General features: G+C 38.6%; 1 protein-coding gene across 1 annotated transcript in view; it reads left to right on the top strand.

Moving 5' to 3' along the window:
* CEP135 (centrosomal protein 135) overlaps nt 1–24,010 on the top strand; it is a 66,813-nt gene extending 42,803 nt beyond the window's left edge. The window contains exons 15-25 of the mRNA XM_003798800.2: nt 4,377–4,528; nt 7,013–7,128; nt 7,202–7,356; nt 7,804–7,859; nt 8,608–8,776; nt 10,157–10,267; nt 10,538–10,723; nt 16,785–16,994; nt 17,817–18,019; nt 19,431–19,535; nt 23,908–24,010. Coding sequence (XP_003798848.1) covers nt 4,377–4,528; nt 7,013–7,128; nt 7,202–7,356; nt 7,804–7,859; nt 8,608–8,776; nt 10,157–10,267; nt 10,538–10,723; nt 16,785–16,994; nt 17,817–18,019; nt 19,431–19,535; nt 23,908–24,010 — 1,566 coding nt within the window. The remainder of the gene's footprint in view (nt 1–4,376; nt 4,529–7,012; nt 7,129–7,201; nt 7,357–7,803; nt 7,860–8,607; nt 8,777–10,156; nt 10,268–10,537; nt 10,724–16,784; nt 16,995–17,816; nt 18,020–19,430; nt 19,536–23,907) is intronic.
* Nucleotides 24,011–25,686: the final 1,676 nt, after the last annotated feature.

The following is a 25,686-nucleotide window of genomic DNA, read 5'->3' as shown; positions in this document are numbered from 1 at the left end:
ATGATGCTACTTGTTGCCCCATGAATTATGGGGTCTTCAAATGACTGGTGGGATCAGGAACGTTTCCTGACCCTGCATGAACTCTGAGTATTGTTCCCACCAATTCTTTAATGGTCCCTTTCCCTGTCCCACTGCCAGGGAAGGTCTCAGGGCAGTAAGCTGGAGCAATTGCAAAGTTCACATTTCTTTCCTAAAGCTTAGTTTCTTTTTTTTTTTTTTAAACAGAGTCTTATTGTGTCACCCTCGATAGAGTGCTGTGGCATCACAGCACACAGCAACATCAAACTCTTGGGCTTAAGTGATTCTCCTGCCTCAGCCTCCCAAGTAGCTGGGGCTACAGGTGCCAGCCACAGTGCCTGGCTTTTTTTTATTATTGTTGTTGTTGTAGTTGTCATTGTTGTTTTTAGTAGGTCTGGGCCGGGTTCAAACCCACCAACCCTGGCATATGTGTCTAGTGCCCTAACCACTGAGCTATGGGCACCAAGCCTGAAGCCTAGTTTCTTGAAAATAATTGCTTCATGCATTTCATCCAGATTTTAAGTTATTTCAGTCAGGGGGGTAAATCTGATCCCTATCACTCCAGCTTGACCAGAAGCTAAAAGCAAAAATTAATAAATTGGAAAATATATCTGAAGAAATTACTAGAAGTCATTGGAAAGAGACTAGGAGATAGAAAATAAAAAGTTAAAATATTAGAGGATAGAGTGAGACTGGTCCAATGCTCTGACTAATATTTAGTTAGAATTCAAGGAGCATATAATAGAATGTAGCAGTATTTGAAGAGATAATCACTAATAATTTTCCAGATATTATGAAAATAAGAATCCTCTGATTCATAATGCACAATGAATTCCAAAAACATGTCAAATCTCAAGATAAAAAGAAAATATATATCATTTTCTTGGTCATAAATAAGTTACTTATGGATACATTTACAGGTTCTTTATAAAAATATTATGTAACTATTGAAAGACATTAAAGAAGAAGTGAAGAAATACATCAGATTTATTAAAAAGTGACAGATAAGGGTTTGGTGCCTGTACCTCAATGAGTAGGGCACCGGCCCCATACACCAAAACTGGTGGGTTCAAACCCAGCCTGGACTTGCTAAATAACAATGACAACTGCAACCAAAAAATATCCGGGTGTTGTGGAGGGTGCCTATACTCCCAGCTACTTGGGAGTCTGAGGCAAGAGAATCACTTGAGCCCAAGAGTTTGAGGTTGCTGTGAGCTGTGACGCCATGGCACTCTACCGACGGCAACATAATGAGACTCTGTCTCCAAAAAAAATGACAGATATGATGTGTATAAAAATAACAAATTCTTCCCAAATTGATTTACACAGTTAATATTCTTCTAGCTGAAATCCGAAGAAGGTAGGGTGTGTGTGTATGTGTCTATTTGTGTGGGAAAATTGACAGTAGATCCTGAAATGTACATGGAAGCAGAGAGCTAAGGATCGTGTACAAATGTTAGGAAGAGCACGGTGCTGGGCTTGCATGTACGAAAGCTTGCGAGTCATAGTGATTAAGATAGGGATTAAGAGGCTTGTATTTAATAAAACTCCAAACCCACACATAAAGGAAATTTGATCTGTGAAAGATCAGTGGGGAAAGGAATAATTGTTTAATAATTGTTTCTGGGACTATTGCCTATTTGTATTTTAAAAAGAAGAAATTGGCTCCTCCTTCAAATATACCTTACCCCCAAATCAGTTTAAGGTTACTTGCATCCTTGAATGTTCCGGATACAATTGCATTTTTTTTTTTTTAAAAGAAATGCACTAGAAAGTCTTTCTGACCATGGAGAAATAAGAACAATAGCAGTCATTTATACATGTGTATAGATTATATATGTGTCAAGTACTTTTCTTAACATTTTATACCCATCATAAAAAATTACGGGTACATAATAGTATATATTTATAGGGTACATGTGATGTCCAATATAGGCATACAATGAGAATTAATCTAATTAGGATGATTGAGTCATCTGTCACCTGAGGCATTTTGGGGGGTTAGGAACATTCTAATTCTACTCTTTAAGTTATTTTACCCTAACTTACTGTTGATTATAGTGACTTTCTTGTGCTATCAAATATCAAATATTCTATCTATCTAACTTTGGTTTTGGACCCATTAGCCATCCCTACGTTATCCCTCCTCCCTGCAAGTCTTCCCAGCTTCTGGTAACCATCATTCTACTCTCTGTGTCTGTGAGATCAGTTGTTTTTAATATCTAGCTTCTACATATGAGTGAGGTCACGTCTTTCTGTGCTTGGCTTATTTCACTTAACATCATTTTCTCTAGTTCCACCCATGTTCTTGCAAATGGCAAGATTCTGTCCTTTTTATAGCTATATAATATTCCATTGTGTACACATTATTTTAATTTACCCAATGACTATATGAAGTAAATGCTAATATTATCCTCATTTCACAGATGAGGGAACTCAGGCAGAGGGCAGAGTTGCCCACGATGAAACAACTAATAGGTGTCTGGTGCTGGAGTGTCTGCTCCTAAACAAAATCCAAACACAGATTTTCTAAAGAAAAACATGGATAAGTAGGACCTCATTGACAAAAACATCTCTGTTTATTTACTAACCATAAATTGAAAAGCCAAGCCACTAACTGAGGGAATAATTTATTATACATTTAATCCCCACCTACCAAAATAAACAGAAGATAAGAATAAAAACTTTATGGAGGAGAAATTTACAAGTGGTTAATAAACATAAAAGGGTGTTTTACCTCAGAAATAGGAGAGAGATGGATTAAGACCACAGTAAAATCATTTTACGTTAGGTCATCAGAAATTAACAAGTTGTAATAAGTATTAGCAAATAATGTGTGCAGCTTCTGGGAGTACAAACTGGTACCTCGTTGTAGAATAATTTGGTATTATCCAGTAAAGGCATACATACCCTGTAAACCAACGATTCTCTTTCTGGGTACATACCCTACCCGAAGGTGAACAAACTATGGCTTCCAGGTCTATTTTTATAAATTTTTTAAGAACACAACCTTTTTCATTTATTTATGTAAATTTGTCGATAGCTGTTTTGTGCTATAATTGAGTAGTGGTAAAAGGACATACAGCCCATAAAGCACTGTTTTTATCTTGTAGATCTTCTTTTTCTAGAAGTTAATAGTTGCCTTTTTTTGTTTTGCATTGCATTTTGTTACTTACCAGGTTTTCATCGAACCTATCACTAAATTTTGTCAAAAGCTCCAACATCTCTACCGTAGGCTTATTGGTTCCAATTTTTTTCAGCTGATGAAGACCTCCCTTCCTGAGCTTTCTGTTCTTACTCCTTTGTTGCCATTTTAGCAATGTTTCCATAGGGAGAGGAGGTAGGATATGTGGTCAGTCCACAGTTCTAACTCAAAGACTTGACATCGGTTACTAGTACTTTTTATTTTGAAATGTATGCATAGGTCATTATTCCATCTAGATTCTGGAACTTACTTTCGCATCTAAAATAAAGTAAACATCTGGCTTTTTTTCTCCCATGAATCTGTCCCTACGCTTAGTTTTTAAATAGTTTATTCTTTTGCTACTTCTTTAAAATGCTGCCTTTTCTAAATAACATCTGTGCATGAGGTTTACTCTTTCCACTTTCATGTGTTTGCGTGTTTGTTTCTGTGTGAAATCCTCACTGTTTTAATTAGTATCAATATAGTTTGTTTGGGTATCTTTTAAGGCAAGTCTACCTTCATTCTTTTCTCTTCACATTTTTTCTTAACTTTCTTTTTTCCTAAATGAAGCCAGAATCAAATCTAAGCCACCTGTCTTTAAAAATAAAAAATAAAAAAATTAAAATAAAGGCTCTGTTAGGATTTTTTAAAACTAGAATTTCATTGAATCTATGCTTATTAGAAGAAATTTTAATACATTTACAATATTACACTCCCATCCAGAAACATGATGTATATTGAGATTAAATCATGTTTCATGTCCTGCAGGAAGAATTTACTGTTCTCTCACATAAATCTTATGTTTGGTTACCATAATTTGTTCTCTGGTTTTTCCTCAATTCTGTCCTATTTACTTACTGTTTTTTTGAGATTTCTCACAATTTTCACTCTGCTAGGGTTTCCCTTCCCATTTCATTGCTGTTATAGATATATCCCTATCTTACCTTTCCTTTTTTAAATTTATATCTTTTCTTTAATTTCAGTGAAAGTGAGGAAGAGAGATGAATGCATGTGCCCATTTTGACATCGAGAACCTAAACGATACACATAACTTATAAATGTTTTTTTAAATAATTTCCTTAGTTTTCATCCAGAAATATTATTAGAGTGTCTAAGAATAATAAAATTAAGATATTAAGATATATACCTATTAATTTTTTAATTTAAATTATAGCTTGAAAGTGAAAGATGTGAATTAAAGTCTAAAATGTTAATGATGAAAGAAACAATAGACACTCTAGAGAACAAATCAAAACTTCAAGCTAAAAGACTTAGCTTTGCAACGGGTGACTCATCTCATCACAAAACAGAGATGAACTCACTTAGGTAAGTTTATTGGATGTTATTTTATTTCTGGAAACATGTTTGTGGTTATGTGGCATTTTGGACTTGACAACATCTCCAAAGTTGACCTTGCAGCAGAATCATCTGGAAGCTTTTTGAAAAGTATGGAGTATAGAGGGTTATTTCTAGAGGTTCTAATTCACTGAATAAATCTGGATAGGAATTGAGTATGCATATTTTTCAAAACTGTCATATATTAATATGATTGTAGGCAAGCTTTTGGATCCACTTCCTCTTAAAATCCCCCTCAACAGTTACTTTAGATCATTTGTATTCCATAGTGGAGGATTACTGAAATTACAGAATTTTTTTCTTGTCTCTTTTCAAGAAATGTAAAGTCTGGCTCAGTGCCTGTGGCTCAAGTGGCTAAGGCGCCAGCCACATACACCTAAGATGGCGGGTTCGAATCCAGCCTGGGCCCGCCAAACAACAATGACAGCTACAACCAAAAAATAACCAGGCATTGTGGTGGGCGCCTGTGGTCCCCGCTACTTGGGAGGCGGAGGCAGGAGACTCGCTTGAGCCCAGGAGTTGGAGGTTGCTGTGAGCTGTGATGCCATGGCACTCTACCCAGGGTTATAGCTTGAGGCTCTGTCTCAAAAAAAAGAAAAAAAGAAATGTAAAGTCTGATTATTTATCTCCTATTTTTAACTCTTTCTGACTTCAAAGAAGTTAAGAAGAAATTAACTTCTTATTTTTAACCAGGGAGAGGGACACGTGCAGTGTGCCTTTTAGGAAGAAAACTGGTGAAACTATTTAAAATGGACTTTTAAAGTATTAGAGACTGATGACAAACAGTGGCACCCAAGGGTCTGGACTGAAACAGTGGTGAGAACTTGGAGAACTGAGGCCAAATTTAAGAAATATTCTGGGCTCAGTGCCTGTGGCTCAAGTGGCTAAGGCGCCAGCCACATACACCTAAGATGGCGGGTTCGAATCCAGCCTGGGCCCGCCAAACAACAATGACAGCTACAACCAAAAAATAACCAGGCATTGTGGTGGGCGCCTGTGGTCCCCGCTACTTGGGAGGCGGAGGCAGGAGACTCGCTTGAGCCCAGGAGTTGGAGGTTGCTGTGAGCTGTGATGCCACGGCACTCTACCCAGGGAGACAGCTTGAGGCTCTATCTCAACAAAAAAAAAAAAAAAAAATATTCTGCATATAAAAATCAAAGGCTGAGATGACTTATATGGGAATGAGAGGGAAAATACAGCAGAATGTTTACCTTAGGATACTTGATTGTTGGTTAATCTTTAATCAATTTAGAACGGAAGACTCAAGGAAACAAATAGAGAATGCAAAGTTAGATTTTTTCTGGACTGAGTAGCTACAATGAGTTTTTAAAAAATGGATTGAGTATTGCAGAAAACTAAGTTGGTGAAAAAGAAAACAAACTCAAGAAATACACCCAGAACTCAAAATGATCCCCCCAAATTTAAAAATAAATAAAAAAGATCTAATATAGAAAAGGTAAGAATCACAAAATTATATATAATAAAATTAAAATAAACAGCAAAAGTAAGGATCAAAGGAATAATTAGGAAAAGAAAGGTCAGAGACTGTAGTTCATAAGAGCTCCCTAATCATCAAATGACTTAATGAAGTAAGCCCAAGAAAAAGATATGTGTGGTAGATTAAAGAATATCGTATTAAAGGCTCGTCTAGAACATCTCTGGTTTTTCTGTTATGCTGCTCTGATCACAATCTTCATACATTAGAGTTTAGGAAGAACTAAGATAGATGCTTCTTCCCTGTGACCACCACCATCTGTCTCTTTTTTTCCAATAGGCCATTCAGATTCCAAACTTACCTTTGTCAGTTGGAGACTCAGTTCCATTTTAAAACTTAAAACACTTCTTGTGAATAAAGGATCCTTTAAAATACACCACATCATGAAGGGAAATAATTATTTTGTCCCCTAGAATGAGAGCTTGTTTAGGTTGATGTAAGGCAGTATAACTGAGGAGTGGGAAGTTCAGAGAGTTGGACCTACCCAGTCACAGGCCTTGATAAGTGAAGAGCTAGAACTGGACCTCAGTTCAGTTTTATTGCTGCACTCATTAGAGGGAAGTCATCTCTTCCCTTTGCTATTCAAAACTAAGAAACTGTTCATTTTTCTTGACAACTTAGTTCTCAAAATTTCCTGTGGCTCAAGCAGCTAAGGCGCCAGCCACATACACCTGAGCTGGAGGGTTCAAATCCAGCCTGGGCCTACCAAACAACAATGATGAGTGCAATAAAAAATAGCTGGGCGTCATGGCAGGTGCCTATAGTCCCAGCTACTTGGGAGGCTGAGGCAAGAGAATCGCTTGAGCCAGGAGTTAGAGGTTTCTGCAAGCTGTGATGCCATGGCACTCTACCCAGGGTGACAGCTTGAGGCTCTGTCTCCAAAAAATAAATAAATAAATAAATAAATATTTCTTTGAGAGATAAAGAATGCCATTTGTTTTTGTCCACTGATTCTTCAGGATAGTAAATGAGCAGCTACAGCGGTCACTTGATGACTGTCAACACCGACTTTCCATAAAAAGAGAGGAACTTGAATCAGCCCACGCACAAATTAAAATACTGGAACAAAATCTGGGTGAGTGGTTTAAAATTTTCTTTTTGCTAATGCTCATTTACCTTGTCTAACAAGTATTTCTTTTCATTTATAGATAAACTAAACCTTAAGATGACTTCACAGGATGAGGAGGCTCATGTAATGAAAAAGACCATTGGTGTTATTGATAAAGAAAAAGACTTTCTTCAGGAGACTGTAGATGAGAAGACAGAAAAGATTGCAAATTTACAGGAAACCCTAGCTACTAAAGTACGTGATTGTTAAATACCATTTTCTAGCATCTGAACAGAAAAGATTATTTTCTGTTTCAAATATGCAGTTCTTATCAAACACATACAAGTTCCTAAAACTCGGGGCCATGTCTTTCAGTATGTTTAAATTTTACTTTATTCCAGTAGTTTAAATCTTCAGAATGTAATTTTATCTATTCTTAGAGCATGATTTTATGAGATCTCATTAAAGCAAACCATTTGGGGGGTGGGTAGAACCATGTAAAGTGATGTGCGGTTGAGTCTTAGATATACATTTACTTGGAGCTTTCCTTTATAACAAAATTTATGTAATTGAACTACATATCTCACTATATAAATGTGATAAATTATAAAAATTAAGACACTTCTATCTGAATGGTTTAGAATATAATTTAGACATTTCTATATGAATGGTTTGAATCATATATCTTTATATTTCCTATAGGAAAAAGCTATTGCTCAGATGACGGTAACAGTCTCAGAGTGTGAATTAAGTATAAAGTAAGTAGGTAATGAAATGGCCCCTGGGTTTTTTAGAAGCTTTGATCTATGTAGTAACAGTCCTGTAATAGGAAAATTTCTTCTCTTACTTTCTCCTTTTTCAGAAATGGCAGCAAAGTTTTCTCAGTTTCCCATTTGACAATATGTTTTAGCCTTCTCCCTTTTCTGTCATCGACATCGAAACTCGTATGTCTCATTAACTATTCTTCTACCTAGCTATCTGCTCTTTATTTTCATTGTAATTACCCTGTTCAAACACTGATCGTCAAACTGTAGATTACCTTCATAGCCAATCTTGAATTTGTTCTCCATCTCAACCTGTTTTAAACATCATTACAAAATTTTACATTTGATATCTAGTCTCCAGAAAGATTGTAAGCCATTTCAAGATGTAAGTCACTTCTATTCATTTTACATACCCCTAGTTTTTATGGACTAGTGGTGGTTGTAAATACTTCATAAATATTTGCCAGTTAACTATTAGGTATTTCATTCTTAATGCTTAAAAAAATTTTCTTTGTTTACTTAGCTTTTGGAATATACACTTTTTTATGACTTAATTTGCATATAATGATTGGTAGAGCTCTTTACCTAATTAATATTTTAATGCAATAGTTACAATTTCTTATATTTCTAATATAGCTTGCATTTTAAGTATACTTAGTCTTCAGTCGTTTTTTTAAAAGTGAACTATAGTTTTCCAAAAAGCGTTTTTTTCTTATTATTTCCACATCACTCTTAACAACAGCCAACTCAAGGAAACAGTGAGTAATCGAGAACGTGAGATAAACAGCCTCCTGCGCCAGCTGGATACTGCTCGCAAGGAACTTGATGAAGTAGGAAAAGCGAGAGAAATACTTTTTAAAGAAAACAGAAGATTACAAGATGATTTGGCTACAATGTCGAGAGAGAACCAGGTATGAACACAATAATTCCTATTCTTTCTTTGCTACGTACTAAAGATCTAAATTTTTTGTAAAATTTAATGATATGCAGGGCAGCACTTGTAGCTCAATCTGCAAAGGCATCGGCCACATACACCTAGGGTGCTGGGTTCGAACTCAGCCCAGGCCTGCTAAGTAACAGTGACAACTGCAACCCCCCCAAATAATAATAAAATTTAATAATGTGCATGTATAAGCAAAATGCATAATTTTTAAAGGAGGATGGTATTTATTGGGGGTATTAAAAAATGTAGTTTAGAGTGCTGCTGTAAACACAGTATGTCTAATGGGTACAAGCATGATCTTCTCACCAGTTTGACATTTGTTGCAAGGAAAATTAAACCTTGGGATTTTCCCAAGTATGGGATTTTCTATGGCAAAAACCATTGCCATCTGTTGGATAAGACCCTCTGCAGTCTCCCAGGGCAGTTTCTGTGTTTAAAAGACACATGATGGAGTATAATTATTTGTGCTTACTTCCATTGGCTTAGAGATAACATCTATAAATAAATGAATACATATTTTAGAATGACAGATATTGAAAGGTACTAGTTTTATTTGTACTGATTTATTAAAGAATTATATCAAGACAACCCATGTTTTTGCTGTTTTAAATATTTTTTGTTTTTAAAAAACTAAATAAAATAATACTTCAGCATTATTCATTATAAAGTATATTGCTATTATATGAGTTTGTTTTAAATGCCAACCCCTGAGCTATCCTTTCATATAAATGCCAGATACATGGTTAGGACTATTGTAGGAGATATGTGGTAAAGTTTGGTTAAAAAGTCAAGATCAGGGGACGGCACCTGTGGCTCGAGGAGTAGGTCGTCGCCCCATTTACCAGGGGTGGTGGCTTCAAGCCACCCTGGCCAAAACTGAAAAAAAAGAAGAGTCAAGATCAGGCTCGGCACCTGTAGCATAGTGTACAGTTCTGGGCACATGCACCCAGGCTGGCGGGTTCAAACCCAGCCTGGCCAGCTAAACGAGAATGACAACTGCAAAAAAAAAAAAAAAAGAATAACTGGGCGTTGTAGCAGGTGCCTATAGTCTTAGCCACTTGGGAGGCTGAGGTAAGAGAATTGCTTAAGCCCAAGAGTAGGAGGTTGCTGTGAGCTATGACGCCGCAGTACTCTACCAAGGGTGACATAGTACCACTCTGTCTCAAAAAACAAACCAAAAAAAATTCAATATCAGCCAGGTAAAATATATGAAAATAACCCTTAGGAACAGTTTTCCTCTTTTCCTACTCTCTCCTATTCCCCAATTCCAAAGAAGCTATTTAAATATAAATAGAACTTATTTGGTGTGTGTTCATTTTAGATTTGTCTTTAATTTTCTAATTTATAGGAAATCTCATTGGAGTTGGAAACAGCAGTACAAGAAAAAGAAGATATGAAGAATAGAGTTCATAGTTACATAACTGAGGTGTCACGATGGGAAAGCTTAATGGCCACCAAGGTGAAAAGAGATTAAGTTGGACTGTAGAGTGATTTTTTTAAAAAACTTGTTTGTTTATTCTGTTTCTACTATTAGATATCAAGCATTTGAGAGTGGAGATCTTGCCTACTGTCTTTTTATATTTCTCCATAGATCTTAATATAGTACCTGCACAGATAGCTCATGCTTCCTAAAGTAGAACAGAATTCCTGGACGGGGTGTATTTATGATTGAGTGTTCCAGAGAGTGGCAATTACTAATTTAGAAACAATTTTGTTATGCTCAAACCAGGAAAAAGAAAATCAAGATTTGTTAGACAGATTTCAGATGCTTCATCACCGTGCAGAAGACTGGGAGGTGAAAGCCCATCAGGCTGAGGGAGAAAGCAGCTCGGTCCGACTGGAGCTGCTTTCTATTGACACAGAGAGGAGACACCTTCGAGAAAGAGTGGAGCTATTAGAAAAAGAAATTCAAGAGGTAATAAATACATCCACTTGTCTGTAAAGATATTATTTAGTAAAACAAAACATTCAGAAATACTTCATTGACATGAGATTGTAAGCATTGATAATATCAAGTTCAGTGGTAATTTTTTGTCATTCTGATAATTTGCTTAGGAGTCCCATTACCTTTTCTTTTACCATTTTAGAGTGTACAGTGCTATGCCCTTAAGTACATTCCCATTGGTGTGCAGCTATTGTCACCATCTGTCTCCAGTGCTTGTCACCCTCTCCTCTGAAACTCCACACCCATTAAACACTAGCTCTTTGTTCTCCCCGACCCTGTCCCCCGGCAACCACCCGACTTTCCGTCTCTGAATTTGACTTTGGGTCCCTCCTATAAGTGGAATCATCTAATATTTGTCCTTTGGTGCCTGGCTTGTTTCACTTAGCCTTAATGTTCACTTCCTCAGTGTTCGTCCATGCTGGGGTGTGTGGCAGAATTTCATTCTTTTTAGGGCTAAGTGACAGTTCATTGTGTGCATGTACCACGTTTTGTTTATCCATTCATCTGTCAGTGGGTATTTGGTTTGTTTCTACCTCTGGCTATTGAGAATAATGCTGCTTTGAACATGGGTATACAGGTACCTCTTCCAGTCATGGCTTTCACTTCTGTGTGTATACTCAGAAGTGGAATTACTAGATCGGATGACCATTTAGTTTTATATTTCCACCAGTAAGCAATGCACAAGGGTTATAGCTTCTTCATATCTTTGTCAACATTTGTAATTTTATTTTTTTCTTCTTTTTTGTTCTTTGTTTTTAATATAGACTAGCCATCTTAATGGAGGAGAAGAGATATCTCATTGTAATTCTGATTTATATTTTCATAATGATTAATTATGCTGAGCATCTTTTCATTGTTTATTGACCATTTGTATATCATCTTTAGAGATATGACTAGAGATATGCCTTTTATTCATAACTTTGTTTTTGTTTCTTGTTGAGACAGGGTCTTACTCTGTTGGCTAGGCTAGAGCGCAGTAGAGTCATCATAGCTCACAGCAACTTCAAATTCCTGGGCTTCAGCCTCCTAAGTAGCTAAATTTTTTTAAGATGGGATCTTGCTGGGCGGTGCCTATGGCTCAAGGTGTAGGGCCCTGGTCGCATATATTGGGGTTGGCAGGTTCAAGCCCAGCTCTGGCCAAAACTGCAAAAAAAAAAAAAAAAAAAGATGGGGTCTTGCTGTGTTGCTCAGGATGACCTGGAACTCCTGACTTCAAGCAACCCTCCCATCCTGGCCTCACAAAGTGCTAGAGTTATTGGAATGAGCCTCCACACCCAGACCTTTTATTCTTTTTTAATCAGTTGTTTTTCATTGTTGTAGGAGTTCTTTATATATTCTAGAGATTAATACCTTATTAACTATGTGATTTGCAAATATTTTCTGCCATTTGAGCCACCACACCCAGACCTTTTGTTCTTTTTTAATCAGTTGTTTTTCATTGTTGTAGGGGTTCTTAATATATTCTAGAGATTAATACCTTATTAACTATGTGATTTGCAAATATTTTCTGCCATTTTATGTGTTGCCTTTTCACTCTGTTGGTAGTATTTGTTGCATAAGTTTTTAATTTTTTTGAAGTCTAATTTTATCTATTTTTTCTTTTATTGCATATACTTAGAGTCATAGCCACTAAATCATTGCTAAATCCAGTGTCAGGAAGCTTTTCCCCCATGTTTTCTTTTAAGAGATACACAGCTTTATCTTATGTTCAAATCTTTGATCCATTTTGGGTCAGTTTTTACAAATAGTATAAAGTAAGGATCCACCATCATTTTTTTGCTTGTGGATTTAAACAAGCTTTTGTCATAAAGACAGTCTTTTAAAAATCTTGTAATAAAATTTTGAGTTTAGTAAAAATTAGGAACCCTCGGTTAGACTGATGCAGAATAGGCAGCCAGTAGTTTCGTTTTTGTTTTGTTTTTTTGGTATAGTTCTGTAATCTTGATCTTTTAGAAGAAAGTGTTGACTATCTGTAGTAGACAGAATTATGGCCTTCAGAAAGGTACTTTTAGGTACTAACCCCCAGTGTCTTGTTTGGAAATAGTATCTTTGCAGGTAGAATCAAGTTAAAATGAGTTCATAATGGGTTATGAACACTAAGTTAATGACTGATATCCTTATAAGAGGAGAGACATTTGGACACAAGACACAGGAGAACACCATGTAAAGGTGGAGGCAGAAGTTGGAGTGATGTGTCTACAAGTCAAGGAATACCAAGAGTTACCAATAGTCATCAGAAACCAGGAGAAAGTCATGGGACAAGTTCTGCTTCAGAATCTCCAGAAGGAACCAAACACACCAACACTTGAAGTTCTAGGCTTCAGAATTATGAGGGAATGAGCTTGTTCTCTAAGCCACCCAATTTGTGAGTTTGTTATAGCAATGCTAAACGAATAGATTTTGGTACTAGAAAGTGGATTGCTCCTGTTACAAACATCTAAAAATACAAAAGTGGCTTCGGAACTGGTTAATGGGTAGAGACTGGAAGAGTTTTGAGGTGCTTGATTGAAAAAGCCCCAGTTCTCAATTTATAATCGCCAAGATGTGGAAACAAGCTAAATGCCCATCAACCCAGGAGCGGATTAACAAACTGTGATATATGTATACCATGGAGTAATATTCAGCCATTAAAAAGATGGAGACTTTACATCTTTTGTATTAACCTGGATGGAGTTGAAACAACATTCTTCTTAGCAAAGTATCACAAAAATGGAAAAGCAAATACCCAATGTACTCAATTCTCATATGCAGCCAGTAGACGATCTGATTTATGCTCATACAGGAGAAAAACTTAATTCAAGTTGTGGGAAGGGGTAATGAGGGAGAGGGGAGGGGGCTGGGTGTACTCCCATTTAATGGACACAATGTAAAGGTATTGGCACATCTTTTAGGTGTGGGACACAACTACCAGAGGGACTCTATCTAAACATGTGCAAATATTGCAACATAGTTGTTTATACCCTCACCTTAACTGGAAATAAAAAAAGAAAAAAAAAGGCCCCAATTGCCTTGAAGAGATATGTGGTAGAAACACGGGCATTAAAGGCAATTGTGAGGACTCAGAAAAAAAGAGAGGAGAGCTATGGAAAAAACTTGGATCATTTATAGCATACATATATTGTCCTGAATGGAGTTTTGCCAGAAATAAAAATATTTCTTCCAGTGAGGTGTCAGATGAAATTGAGGAACATGTGTTGGACACTGGAGAAAAGATAACACTTGTTAAAAGGAGGTAGAGAACTTGGCTAAATGTCTGCATAGTGATGGTTTATTGTCAAGAAAAAGGAACTTGTAAGTGATGAACTTGGACATTCGGCTGTGGAGATTTCCAAATAAAGTATGGAAGGGGTCGGCTGGTTTCTCCTTTTTGCTTTCCATAAAATGTGAGAGGAAAGAGAGAAATTGATAAAGTAATTGCTAAGGAACTAGGACTTGATGATTTTAGAAAATTTTCAGCCTCACATGGCCTGGAGACAGGGCCAAGAGTGTGGGTAGCAACCTCCTGGGAAAGAGATTAGGTATGTGACTCATGAGTATAGTCAATAGTTCCCACAGTCAGCTGAGGGAAGAAGTTGAACTTCTGGGGTCCTACTAGCAGAAAACAGGCCAGTAGAAGCACGTGGCTGCAAACATGTTCATCTTCACACAGAACGACTATTAGAGCTCAGAGGCCAGCAGGGCTGCAGGGCACCTCTGAGGCTTCAGACACAGCTGCTGCTGTGCTTCCACCACAAGCCCCGAGGGCCGAGGCCCAAGAGATGAGGCCTCCTTGGTTCCAGAGGGCAGGGCCACCAGCCCTGAGAGCCCAGAGTGTGGGGCTGTAGCTCAACGTTGAGATCCAGTGGAGCCATCCTAGGCCTTAGAAGCTATTGTAATTTGGCGTGTTTGCTTGCAAACTTAGCTTGGACTAATATAATAACTCTTTTATTCCTTACATTTTCTTTTTTTTTTTTTTTGAGACAGAGCCTCAAGCTATCCCCCTGGGTAGAGGGCCATGCCATCACAGCTCACAGCAACCTCCCAACTTCTGGGCTCAAGTGAGTCAGTCTCCTGCCTCTGCCTCCCAAGTAGCTGGGACCACAGGCACCCGCCAGAACGCCCAGCTATTTTTTGGTTGCAGCAGTCATTGTTATTTGGCGGGCCCAGGCTGGATTCGAACCCGCCACCTTAGGTGTATGTGGCTGGTGCGTTAGCCAATTGAGCCACAGGCGACGAGCCATCCTTATATTTTCTTTACTTCAGAATGGGACTGTCTGTTCTAGGCCTGTCCTGCCATCGTATTTTGGAAGCAGATAACTTGTTTTCTAGTGCTAAGGTGTATAGATAAAGAGGAATTTTGCCCCAAAGTGTACCATACTCAGAGTCTCTCTCATACCTGTTTCACATGACGCTTAGGTGAGATTTTTGCAGTTTTGGTCAGGTCCCGGCTTGAACCCGCCACCCCCAGTATATGGGGCCGGTGCCCTACTCCTTGAGCCACAGGCACTTCCCTAGGTGAGATTTTTGGACATAGACTTGATACTAGAATATTGGAATGGAGTGAATTTATTTTGTACATGGGAATGACATGAATTGGGGTGGGACCAGAGGGTAAAGGTAGAAATGTGTCCACCACCAGTAGGGTGCTGGCCCTACTCCTTTGAGCCACAGGTGCTGCCTGACAAGTTTTTCTATTAAGAAAAGCATACTAGGCTCGGCGCCTGTGGCTCAAGTGGCTAAGGCACCAGCCACATACACCTAAGGTGGCGGGTTTGAATCCAGCCGGAACCTGCCAAACAATGACGGCTGCAACCAAAAAAAAAAAAAAAATAGCCTGGCGTTGTGGCGGGCGCCTGTGGTCCCAGCTACTTGGGAGGCTGAGGCAGGAGACTCGCTTGAGCCCAGGAGTTGGAGGTTGCTGTGAGTGTGATGCCATGGCACTCTACCCAGGGGGACAGCTTGAGGCTCCGTCTCAAAAAAAAAAAAAAAAAGAAAAGCATACTATTTAAAAGAATGCTTTTCAACCTTCAAATGAGTTTCTCAGGAACTGTTCTGTAATTCTTTTGTTCTTTGTCATTGTTCATGTTCCTAATGTGATATATGAAATTTCATTTATGGATTATGTTTGTTTGGGGGAACTTTATTAATATTTAGAAAATTCAAGTATTTACTTCTATGCAACTGTTTAAATGTATTAAACTTCACAGCACAATATTTGATTTTTAATGTTGATTCCTTTCAGTAGTCTGTTCAAATAATTTCATTTTTCAAGTATGGAAATTCTTCCTAAAACCTAGTAGAGTTTATGTCACTTTGCATTTATCATTCACAATTTAAATTGTGAGAAACTTCAATTTTCCAGGAGAAAAATCTTTATCAGTTTTTCAAATTTTGCTCATTATTTCAGCATTATTAAAATTTTATAAAGTTTTATATTATTAACTTAAATTTAAATATGACTTCAGGTATTTAGCTTTAATAACCCCCATTTTTGAAGCTTAGAATTTAACTGACGACAGTTGGGGAATGGTAAGCATATTTGTTACTTTTTCTTGAGAAGGCTTTATTATTGTTAAGAGAATTTATAAAAGAAAAACTTAATATAACTTCAGAAATCCCTCATGTTCACCACACCCTGGCACAGTAATTTTTATCTTAGTATCTTCCAAATATATACTTGAGATACGTATATACGTATATACGTAATGACCATGAGTAGTAATTATATACAATTTCTCTTGTTAAGTATTAAAGAGGCCATTTTTTTTTTTATTGAATGATAACTATGTACATTAATGCTCTTCTGGGGTACAGTGTGGGGTTTTCACATGCAATCTGAAATACTTCCATCAAACTGGTCAACACAGCCTTCATGTCATTAAAGAGGCCATTTTTAAATAGCAGGCAGCCTCCTGAGTATTTTAAATATGCAGAAATTGGCTCTCAGAAGAGAGAGCCATATTACTGAAGTGAGCTTGTGCATGCAAAGATGTAAGCGCTTAAAATTATTGGGTTACGTTAACTTTTTACCTGTTGCTTTTTCTTTTTTCAGCACATAAATGCCCATCATGCTTATGAATCTCAGATCTCATCAATGGCAAAAGCCATTTCTAGATTAGAAGAAGAGCTGAGATGTCAAGAAGAAGAGAAAGCAGTAGTTTTAAATGATGTGTCTTCTCTCAGAGAACTTTGCATTAAGCTTGATTCAGGCAAAGATATTATGACCCAACAATTGAACACCAAAAACCTTGAGCTTGAGAGGGTAAGAGCAAAAGAGACGTTATCTTGGCACATGACTTTATGGAGCCCTATTCCAGGTGTTTTACTGCACCACTCACTATCCAGTAGATTTCTTCCCCTTTGAAGTAGTTACCTTTGACTACAAGATTTTCACAACTGTATTTGACCACTAGATTCTTTGTGAAGATTTCCCTGGCAATCATGATGATGAAATTAGGTGCTGTTTTGGAATAGAAGAATATTTGGGAGATGCTGAATTTTCTAGTTATAGATTAGAAACATATCCCACTGCATTCTTTCTCCGTTTAAAATTAAGACTTGAATGCTTTCTCAGTGGAATATTGAGAAGACCTCAAGATGTTTCAGTCTTAAACAATTAGCTAGAACCTTTTATTCTCAGACCAAGGCATTTCTTCACACAACCTAATAGATGTTTTCAAACATGAGTGTTTGCAGTTTTTACCCATCTGCTAGTATCTTCATTTTCAGGTGCTGAGAAGCTGCAATACTGGCTTGACTGTGTAGTCAGAATAATTAAATGATAAACCAGAGGGCCTTATTGCCTAATTTAGAATCATTGTCTCTTGACAGGATAGCATAACTGAAAACTATTTGAGGGTTGGAGTGGATCTTATAGCCAAGAAAGATGTTTTTAAAAGTAACAGAGATTGTTTTGAAAATAAAATGTTTTTCCTATAGTTAAAAAAATGGTTCAAAATCTTTAACCAGTACTCAAAATGAAATAAATGATGGGTGAATAGCTCTGCAGAGTATTGTCAGATAAATAATTTTTCAGGGTAAGTCTAAAATTGCACTGAAGTAATCTTACTTTGTTTTTCTATAGGCTGTAGTGGAATTAGAAAATGTAAAATCAGAAACAGACCTGTTGAAAAAGCAATTGTCAAATGAGAGACAAACTGTTAAAAACCTTGAATCATTGTTGGCTACAAATAGAGATAAAGAATTTCATTCTCATTTAACTTCCCATGAGAAGGATACAGAAATTCAGCTACTTAAAGAGAAGTTAACCCTTTCAGAAAGCAAATCGTAAGTGTTATACATCAACCTATGTGAGGAAAATAGCTTGTCAAAAATAATTTTTCAATTTTTTTTTGAGGAGGGAGAAAGGTATGAGGATCTGAAAGGTTGGCACAGAACCAAAACATTTGACTTAATGCGTCAGCTGCTTTGGGGAATTCGGGGGAAAGGCTCAGGAGAGACATCATGTTTGGAGGTGCAGATTTGTGTATCTTCATAGAGGTAGTACAGTGGGAGTGAAAGAGAAGAAGTTTAGGGAAGTGCCTGAATTTGAGGAAAGAATAGAGTCAGTGAACAAAAGAGCATCTCAGGATGGGAAGAGGCAGCTGCGTCTCAGGCTGTAGATGAGGAAAAAGACTTAGAAAAGGCTATGAGATTTGACTCTCATGATTTGATTGAGGAAGGATATCGGGTGTTAACCTTTTTTAGAATGGAGAGGTTTGGGCTCGGCGCCTATAGCTCAACCGGCTAGGGCGCCAGCCACGTACACCAAATCCCCAGCCCGGACCTGCCAAACAACAATGACGGCTGCAACCAAAAAAAAAAAATAGCCAGGCGTTGTGGTGGTCGCCTGTGGTCCCAGCTACTTGGGAGGCGGAGGCAGGAGACTCGCTTGAGTCCAGGAGTTGGAGGTTGCTGTGAGCTGTAATGCCACGGCACTCTACCCAGGGGACAGCTTAAGGCTCTGTCTCAAAAAAAAAAAAAAGAATGGAGAGGTTTGGGGATGTTTGTTAGAAAGGGGGAGGAATCCCAGAGTAAATAGTATAGGTAGAAGAATATGCTTTTAAAAGGAATTAAAAATATTTCTCTTTCAGGCTCAGTGCCCATAGCACAGTGGTTACGGTCTCAGCCACATACACCAAGGGTGGCGGGTTTGAATCTGGCCCATGCAAGCTAAACAACAATGACAACTGTAACAGCAACAACAACAAAAATAGCTGGGCATTGTGGCAGGCGCCTATAGTCTGAGCTACTTGGGAGGCTGAGGCAAGAGAATCGCTTAAGCCCAAGAGTAGGAGGTTGCTGTGAGCTGTGACGCCACAACACTCTACCAAGGGTGACATAGTGAGTCTCTGTCTCAAAACAAAAAAAAAATTCTCTTTCTGAGGCAAGAGTCAAGATGAGCTAATGAAGATAATCTCTAGGTCATGTCTTATACAAATTTGTAGCCCCAGTGTTGCTGGAGTGCCGAGCACATACTAGAATAGAAATTCAGTAAATGTTAAGTTAACCAGATGAGAAAAATAAACTTCATGGTTAGAAGCTCTGGAAGTTTAGAGAATTATTATTATAAGATCTTGATTTTTCTGTTTCTACCCTTAAGTATCACCCCCATTTCTATTGATAAAAAATCCATAGCACTTGACTCCACAAAACAGACCTTTTTTATATCTTTCTTTGATTTTGAATTTCTTTTCAGAACTAGTCAAACTCGGGAAAATGCCATGCTCCGAGCTAAAGTGGTACAGTTAGAGACGGATTATGATACTCTGAAAAGACAGATTTCAAATGAAAGATACGAACGGTAAGAAAACAGTTTTTAGCATTGGACAGTGTATTTATGTTATTTCCTATTTTATCCCAAAAAGGATTTAGTATGGCTTACAAATAACAAAAACTTTTTTTAGGTAATACACAAATTTCTTTGGTAGTTCTTCCTAATAAGGCAATAAGTGTTGTGGAAGCCTGGTGTTGTGGTGGACACCTGTAGTCCCAGCTACTTGGGAGGCTAAGGCAAGAGAATCACCTAAGCCCAGGAGTTGGAGGTTGCTGTGAGCTGTGACCGCCACGGTACTCTATCAAGGGTGATGAAGTGAGACTATGTCTCTTAAAAAAAGGAAAAAACAAAGAAGTGTTGTGGAAGATGATGTTCCTGCAGTATATAAAGTATCAAGTAGTGTATAAATATTTCTTATGTCATGGCACAAGGCAAACTTAGGGCATTATTTCAAAGGATATACATAAGGGGTCAGCAACAATCCCTACAAGGGTCCCTAGGATGTGTAGTCCCAGTAAGACGCTCTAAATACAACTCCTGTGGTGTTAGTGACCAGATGACAAACAACATGCTGGATACTCTGTACACATCTGATTAATTCCATCAACAATCTACTATTAGGCCTATATTGTGTAACACCAAGGTCACACAGATAGTAAATGGAGAGACTAAGGTCTAGGCAGGTCTGTCTGATTCTGAAGCCTGTGGTCTTAGCCTGTACAATATTTTCCCTACAGTTTAGTAATGTTTATACTTTTATAAACAGGAATAAGTCCTGCTTTAATAATTAAAATTGATGTCTGATTTTCAAATCAGTTGCTAAATTACTTTGATTACTCTTTCCCATTATATTAATACCACAGGTAAAGGCTTTCTGGTGATTTTTTTTTTTCTTCAAATAGTGCGTAGTGGTCAAATTGCTTATCAGGTCAGTTGTCAATTTTTGAGTCCTATTCTTAACCCATTGACATCAAAACTTTTTTTAGGCCAGGCACAGTGGCTCTCGCCTGTAGTCCTAGCACTCTGGGAGGCCAAGATGGGTGGATCGCCTGAGCTCAGGAGTTGAATACCAGCCTGGGCACGTGTGCGAGACCCTATCTCTTTAAAAATAGAAAAACTGGCAAGACATTGTGATAGGCACCTGTGGTCTTAGCTACTTGGGAGGCTGGGGCAAGAGGGTCACTCAAGCCCAAGAGTTGCTATGAGCTATGATGTTGTGACACTCTACCCAGGGTAACAGAATCAGACTCTGTCTCAAAAAAAAGAAAAAGAGGTGAGTTTCATTTTATTGTTCAGGCTGGCCTCAGACTTCCTGGATTCAGATATTCTTCTCCCTCAGTTTCCCCAGTATCTGGGACTATAGGCGTGTACTACCTTGCTAAGCCTTTTTTAATTTTTTAATTTTTTTAAAGAAAGGACAAGGTCACACTCTTGCTTGGGCTAGAATGCAGTGGCATCATGATAGTTAACTGTAACCTCAAGCACCTGAGCTCAAGTCATCCTCCTGGCTCAGTCTCCTGAGTAACTGGGACTACAGGCAGCCGCCACAGTGCCCAGCTTTTTGTTATTTTGTTTTGTTTTTTGTTTTAAGGAGACTCCCTGTGTTGCGCAGGCTGGAGTGCAGTGGTTAGTCACAGGTGCTATCATGGCACACTGCAGCCTCTACTTCCTGGGCTCAAGCTATCCTCCAAGTTCTCTCCTGGCAGCCTCCTGAGTATCTGGGACTGCAGGCACACCCCCCTATACCCAGCTTAAATCACGACTTTTGAGTAATGTGCTATTTGAGGTATAGAGGGAATTTGCTATGAAATCAGTTTTGTTATAAGAGAAACAGAGCCTTAGCTTGCGGCAATGACATGAAAGCTGTGTTGTTAATTTTTTGTAATTTAGAAGATTTAGTTTCTGAATGTACTATACACATACAGTGATTTCCATTTCTTGATCATAAATTCTCTGCAAACTTAAATGAAGCTCTCTGTTGACCAGGAGGTTATAGTACCACCACCACCCCCGCCTCCCCAACTCTCTTCCATTTTTTATTGCCCCTGACCCTGAAAGAAAGCTTGAGCCACATAACTATGTCTTTTCTCCTCCTTACCATCCAATTAAGTTGTATATTCTCATAGGGGCAATGCTACCACTGCCTGGGGGTGGGGGAAGAGAATTAGTCATTAGAGTCAGAGGAGGAGGAGGAGAAAAGAAATCTTAGGAAAGTATAAGGGTTCGGCACCTGTGGCTCAAGTGGCTAAGGCACCAGCCACATACACCTAAGGTGGTGGGATCGAATCCAGCCCGGGCAGCCAAACAACAATGATGGCTGCAACCAAAAAATAGCCAAGCGTTGTGTCGGGCGCCTGTGGTCCCAGCTACTTGGGAGGCGGAGGCAAGAGGCTCACTTGAGCCCATGAGTTGGAGGTTGCTGTGAGCTGTGATGCGACAGCACTCTACCCAGGGGGACAGCTTGAGGCTCTGTCTCCAAAAAAAAAAAAAAAAAAAAAAAAAAGAAAGTATAAGGTATTACAATGATGAATGAGCCTCCAGGGGGCTACAGAACATGAACAATGTATCTGTATGTTAAAATTTCACAGGGTGGGGGAGAAAGTCTACAAAAGTTTTCTTGAGAGAGGAATGATTAAAAAAAAGATTGACAAACACAGAACTAGGTAGAAGTCCTTGATACTGACTGAAGAACTCAAGGCAGAAACAGTTTAGGTCAGAGACTTGAATAGCCTGCAAAAGAGAGGGCAGCCCCAGACACAGGAAGGAAGCCTGAGAAAGAAAATAGATCTTAGACCACTGGCATTTGGGAGTTTTGAGGCAGGGAGAAGGAAAAGGGCTGAGTTATGTGCAGGAAGAAATGGGAATGGAAGAGGCAGAGAAAGGAACCAATCATCTTGAAAGTATGGCCCTAGGGCTGAAGTGAGAAGTTAGTGAAGTGCAAATACAACATGATCACCCCTACACAGAAGTTTCAATGGCTGTCTTTGAATTGATGGGGAGGTGGTGAATGTTATATACCTAAAAACAAGAGGAAGGTTGCCATGCAAGGGTGATCTGATGGGCTAGAACACCAGAGAATCAACTGAATGGATTTAGTATTCCCATTTTTCTATATGCAGCTCAGGATAAAGGTAAAAAGAGCCTGTTATTATGGGCTGTGTCTCTGCATAATAGTTCAGATACTGTTATTTTCCTTATGGGCCAGAATACCAGTTGAAGAAGGCACTCAAATGAATAACTGCCTCAGGGGAAGTCAGACACGTGTATATAGACATTTAAAAACAGCATCTAACTGCAGGGAGAGAGATGAGTGTGGGATTTCATGGGCACACTGGAGGGTGGAACCAGCCAAGTCTGGAATCAGTCAGGAAACAGTTTAGTGTATGTTGGGCATCGGTGGTGGGATATGCACTAGACACTTTTAGGTAGTATGGACTGTAAAACAGAACCGAAGATGGAGATTTGGGAGAGTAGTTGGGTTATAAAAGCATAGGATAAGAGAATGTAAACCTAGCCCTGGGTGGTATAGACGGCAGCAGAGGATCTAGTAAGAGAACTAAGAAATGGCCATCTAGGAAGAAATAGAACTGGACACGCCGACATGACAGTCATGGAAGCCAAGAATGGTCACCAGTGCAGAGCCACGGGGGAGGTCAGTAAGGTATGGATTTGTCTGCTGGTGTGTAAGCTTTTAAGTTTTTTTTAATTTGTTTGTTTTTTGAGACAGAGTCTCACTCTGTCGCTCTGAGTAGAGTGCTGTGGCATCATCATAGCTCACAACAACTTTAACCTCAATCTCTTGGACTCAGTAGCTGGACCACAGGCACCCACCTAATGGTGCCTGCTAATCTCTTTTTCGTAGAGATGGGGTCTCGCTCTTGCTCAGGCTGGTCTCAAACTCCTGAGCTCAAGCAATCCGCTGCCTTGGCCTCCCAGAGTGCTAGGATTGCAGGTGTGAGCCACTGTGCTTGGCCACAACTTTTTCTTATTTTAAAGAATAGAGAAGAAAATTAAAATTATCTAAGTTTTACTTTAAAGTCGCTGTTATCATTTTTTAGGATTAACATCTAGTCATGTGTTTTTATGTGTGTCTGTGTGTATACTTGGTATCCTACTTTTTTCCCCAAAATATATTGTGAGCATTTTGCTTCCAAAATACTATTTTAACAACCACCTACCATTCAGACATGATTATACCATAATTGATTGTGAACTATCTGTTATAATGTATATTCTTTTAATTGAGATATTTTATTCACTATTAAATATCATACAAAGACATAGAATTTAAATTTAATAGAAATTATTAATTAACTAATAGCACCTTATAATTATGTATCCCTTTTTGAGTTTTCCTGGTGCTTGTGTATAATCTCTCTTGTTTGATCTCTCCTGACAGAGAGCGAGCAGTCCAAGAGATGCGTCGACATGGTCTTTCTACATCACCCTTTAGTTCTACTCTGAGGTCTCCTGAATGTTCTCCTGAACATTTAAATATATAATTATCAGAAAGGTATGTATGCGGCATCAAGGAACGGCAAAACTATGGTTGTACAAATTCAGAGAATTAGTTTTCTGTGTTAGGGGAAGGGAGATTTCTGGAAAGGGGCAGTTGTGAAAACTTACTAAACTGGCATTTATAGTCCATGTAAATTATACCTGAATTTAAAAAGAGAAGACATCACAACGAAACATTAAATGACAATGAGCTATCACAGGGTAGGTATTTGATGAGGTAACAAAGGTACAAATAACAGGTGGTGGGAATGTAGAGGAGGGCATAGCAAGTGAAATGGTAGGTTATGGGGAGTAATGAGGGAGAAGGTTTAGAGTGGGAGATACAGAGTATTTGAAAGTGAGGTTAAATCAGAGATTACAGATGTTATTCTGTAAGTCAGTGGGAGCCATTGAAGGTCAGTCTTTCTGTGTACCAGATGGGTACAAGGAGGGGCTAAGATAAAAAAAACACTTTGGGTAGATGAACTTCCCAAGTGGGTTTGAGCCCTATTGGAAAGGGCAGAAAGATGGAGAGACGCTAGAGGTAGAGATACAATCAGTGCTGGGTCATTATAATAATATCAAAAGCTAGAATAGATTTTTAGTAGTAAATTATGATGTTTATACATAAAAATGCCATGTCATAGTTGTATAGCTCAATTGTATACACCTATGTAACCTACACACAAATCAAGAAACAAAACAAGCCAGGCAAGGTGGTGTGAACCTACCATCCCAGTTACATGGGAGGCTGAGGTGGGAGGATCACTTGAGCCCAGGAGTTTGAATCCAGCCTCAGCAACATAGCAAGGCCCTCTCATCTCAGCAAAGAAAGAAAAAGGCTGGTTGTGTAGCTCCTGCCTACAATCCCAGCACTCTGGGAGGCCAATGTGGGAGGATCCCCAGAGCTCAGTAGTTCAAGACCAGCCTTAGCAAGAGCAAGACCCTTTCTCTACTAAAAATAAAAATTAGGTGGGAATTGTGGCAGGTGCCTGTAGTCCCACCTACTCTGGAGGGGGAGAGAGGAGAATCATTTGAACCTAGGAGTTTGAGGTTACAGAGAGTTAGGCTGATACCACGGCACTCTTGTCTGGGCGACAGAGCAAAACTCTGCCTCAAAAAAAAAGAAGAAGAAACACATTACCTTTCTTGGGCTCCCTTCTGGTTATAAGGGCTCTTTTCTGTTCTAAAAGTAACTGTTGTCTTGGGTGCTGAAGCATAGATTCTTCTTGCTTGCCTTTGGACGTTTTATAAATGAAATCATGTTTCTGGCTTCTCTTTCTCAGCATCCATCTGTGAGACTTATCCATACTGTTATACGTACTTGTGGATTGCTGGGTCTTGTTGCTGCATAGTGGAGTGCCATTATGTGAGCTTGCCACAACCTACTTACTCATTCCACTGTTGTCGGGCATTGCGAGTTTACAGTCTGGGCTAGTACAAATCAGGCTGTGGCTGTGCACTCAGGAGTGAGAGTGCTGGGTCACTGGATATGCAAATGTTCAAGTGCTAGCAGATATAGCAAAACTGGTTTCCAAAGTAGTTGTAAAAAATGAGGACACACTCAGCTAAGGAAGGGTCAGAGGGACAGGCTGACACACTGGAAATGGGAATGAAGCATGAGTCAGACCCAGTGTTTGACAGGCAGTGACCGAAAAATGCACACTCATTGACAGAAATA

Source organism: Otolemur garnettii, unplaced genomic scaffold, assembly GCF_000181295.1.
Source record: "Otolemur garnettii isolate 467f Iridium unplaced genomic scaffold, OtoGar3 scaffold00141, whole genome shotgun sequence".
Classification (NCBI taxonomy): domain Eukaryota; kingdom Metazoa; phylum Chordata; class Mammalia; order Primates; family Galagidae; genus Otolemur; species Otolemur garnettii.
Note: the sequence above shows the minus strand (reverse complement) of the source record. Positions and strands in the feature narration are given on the sequence as shown.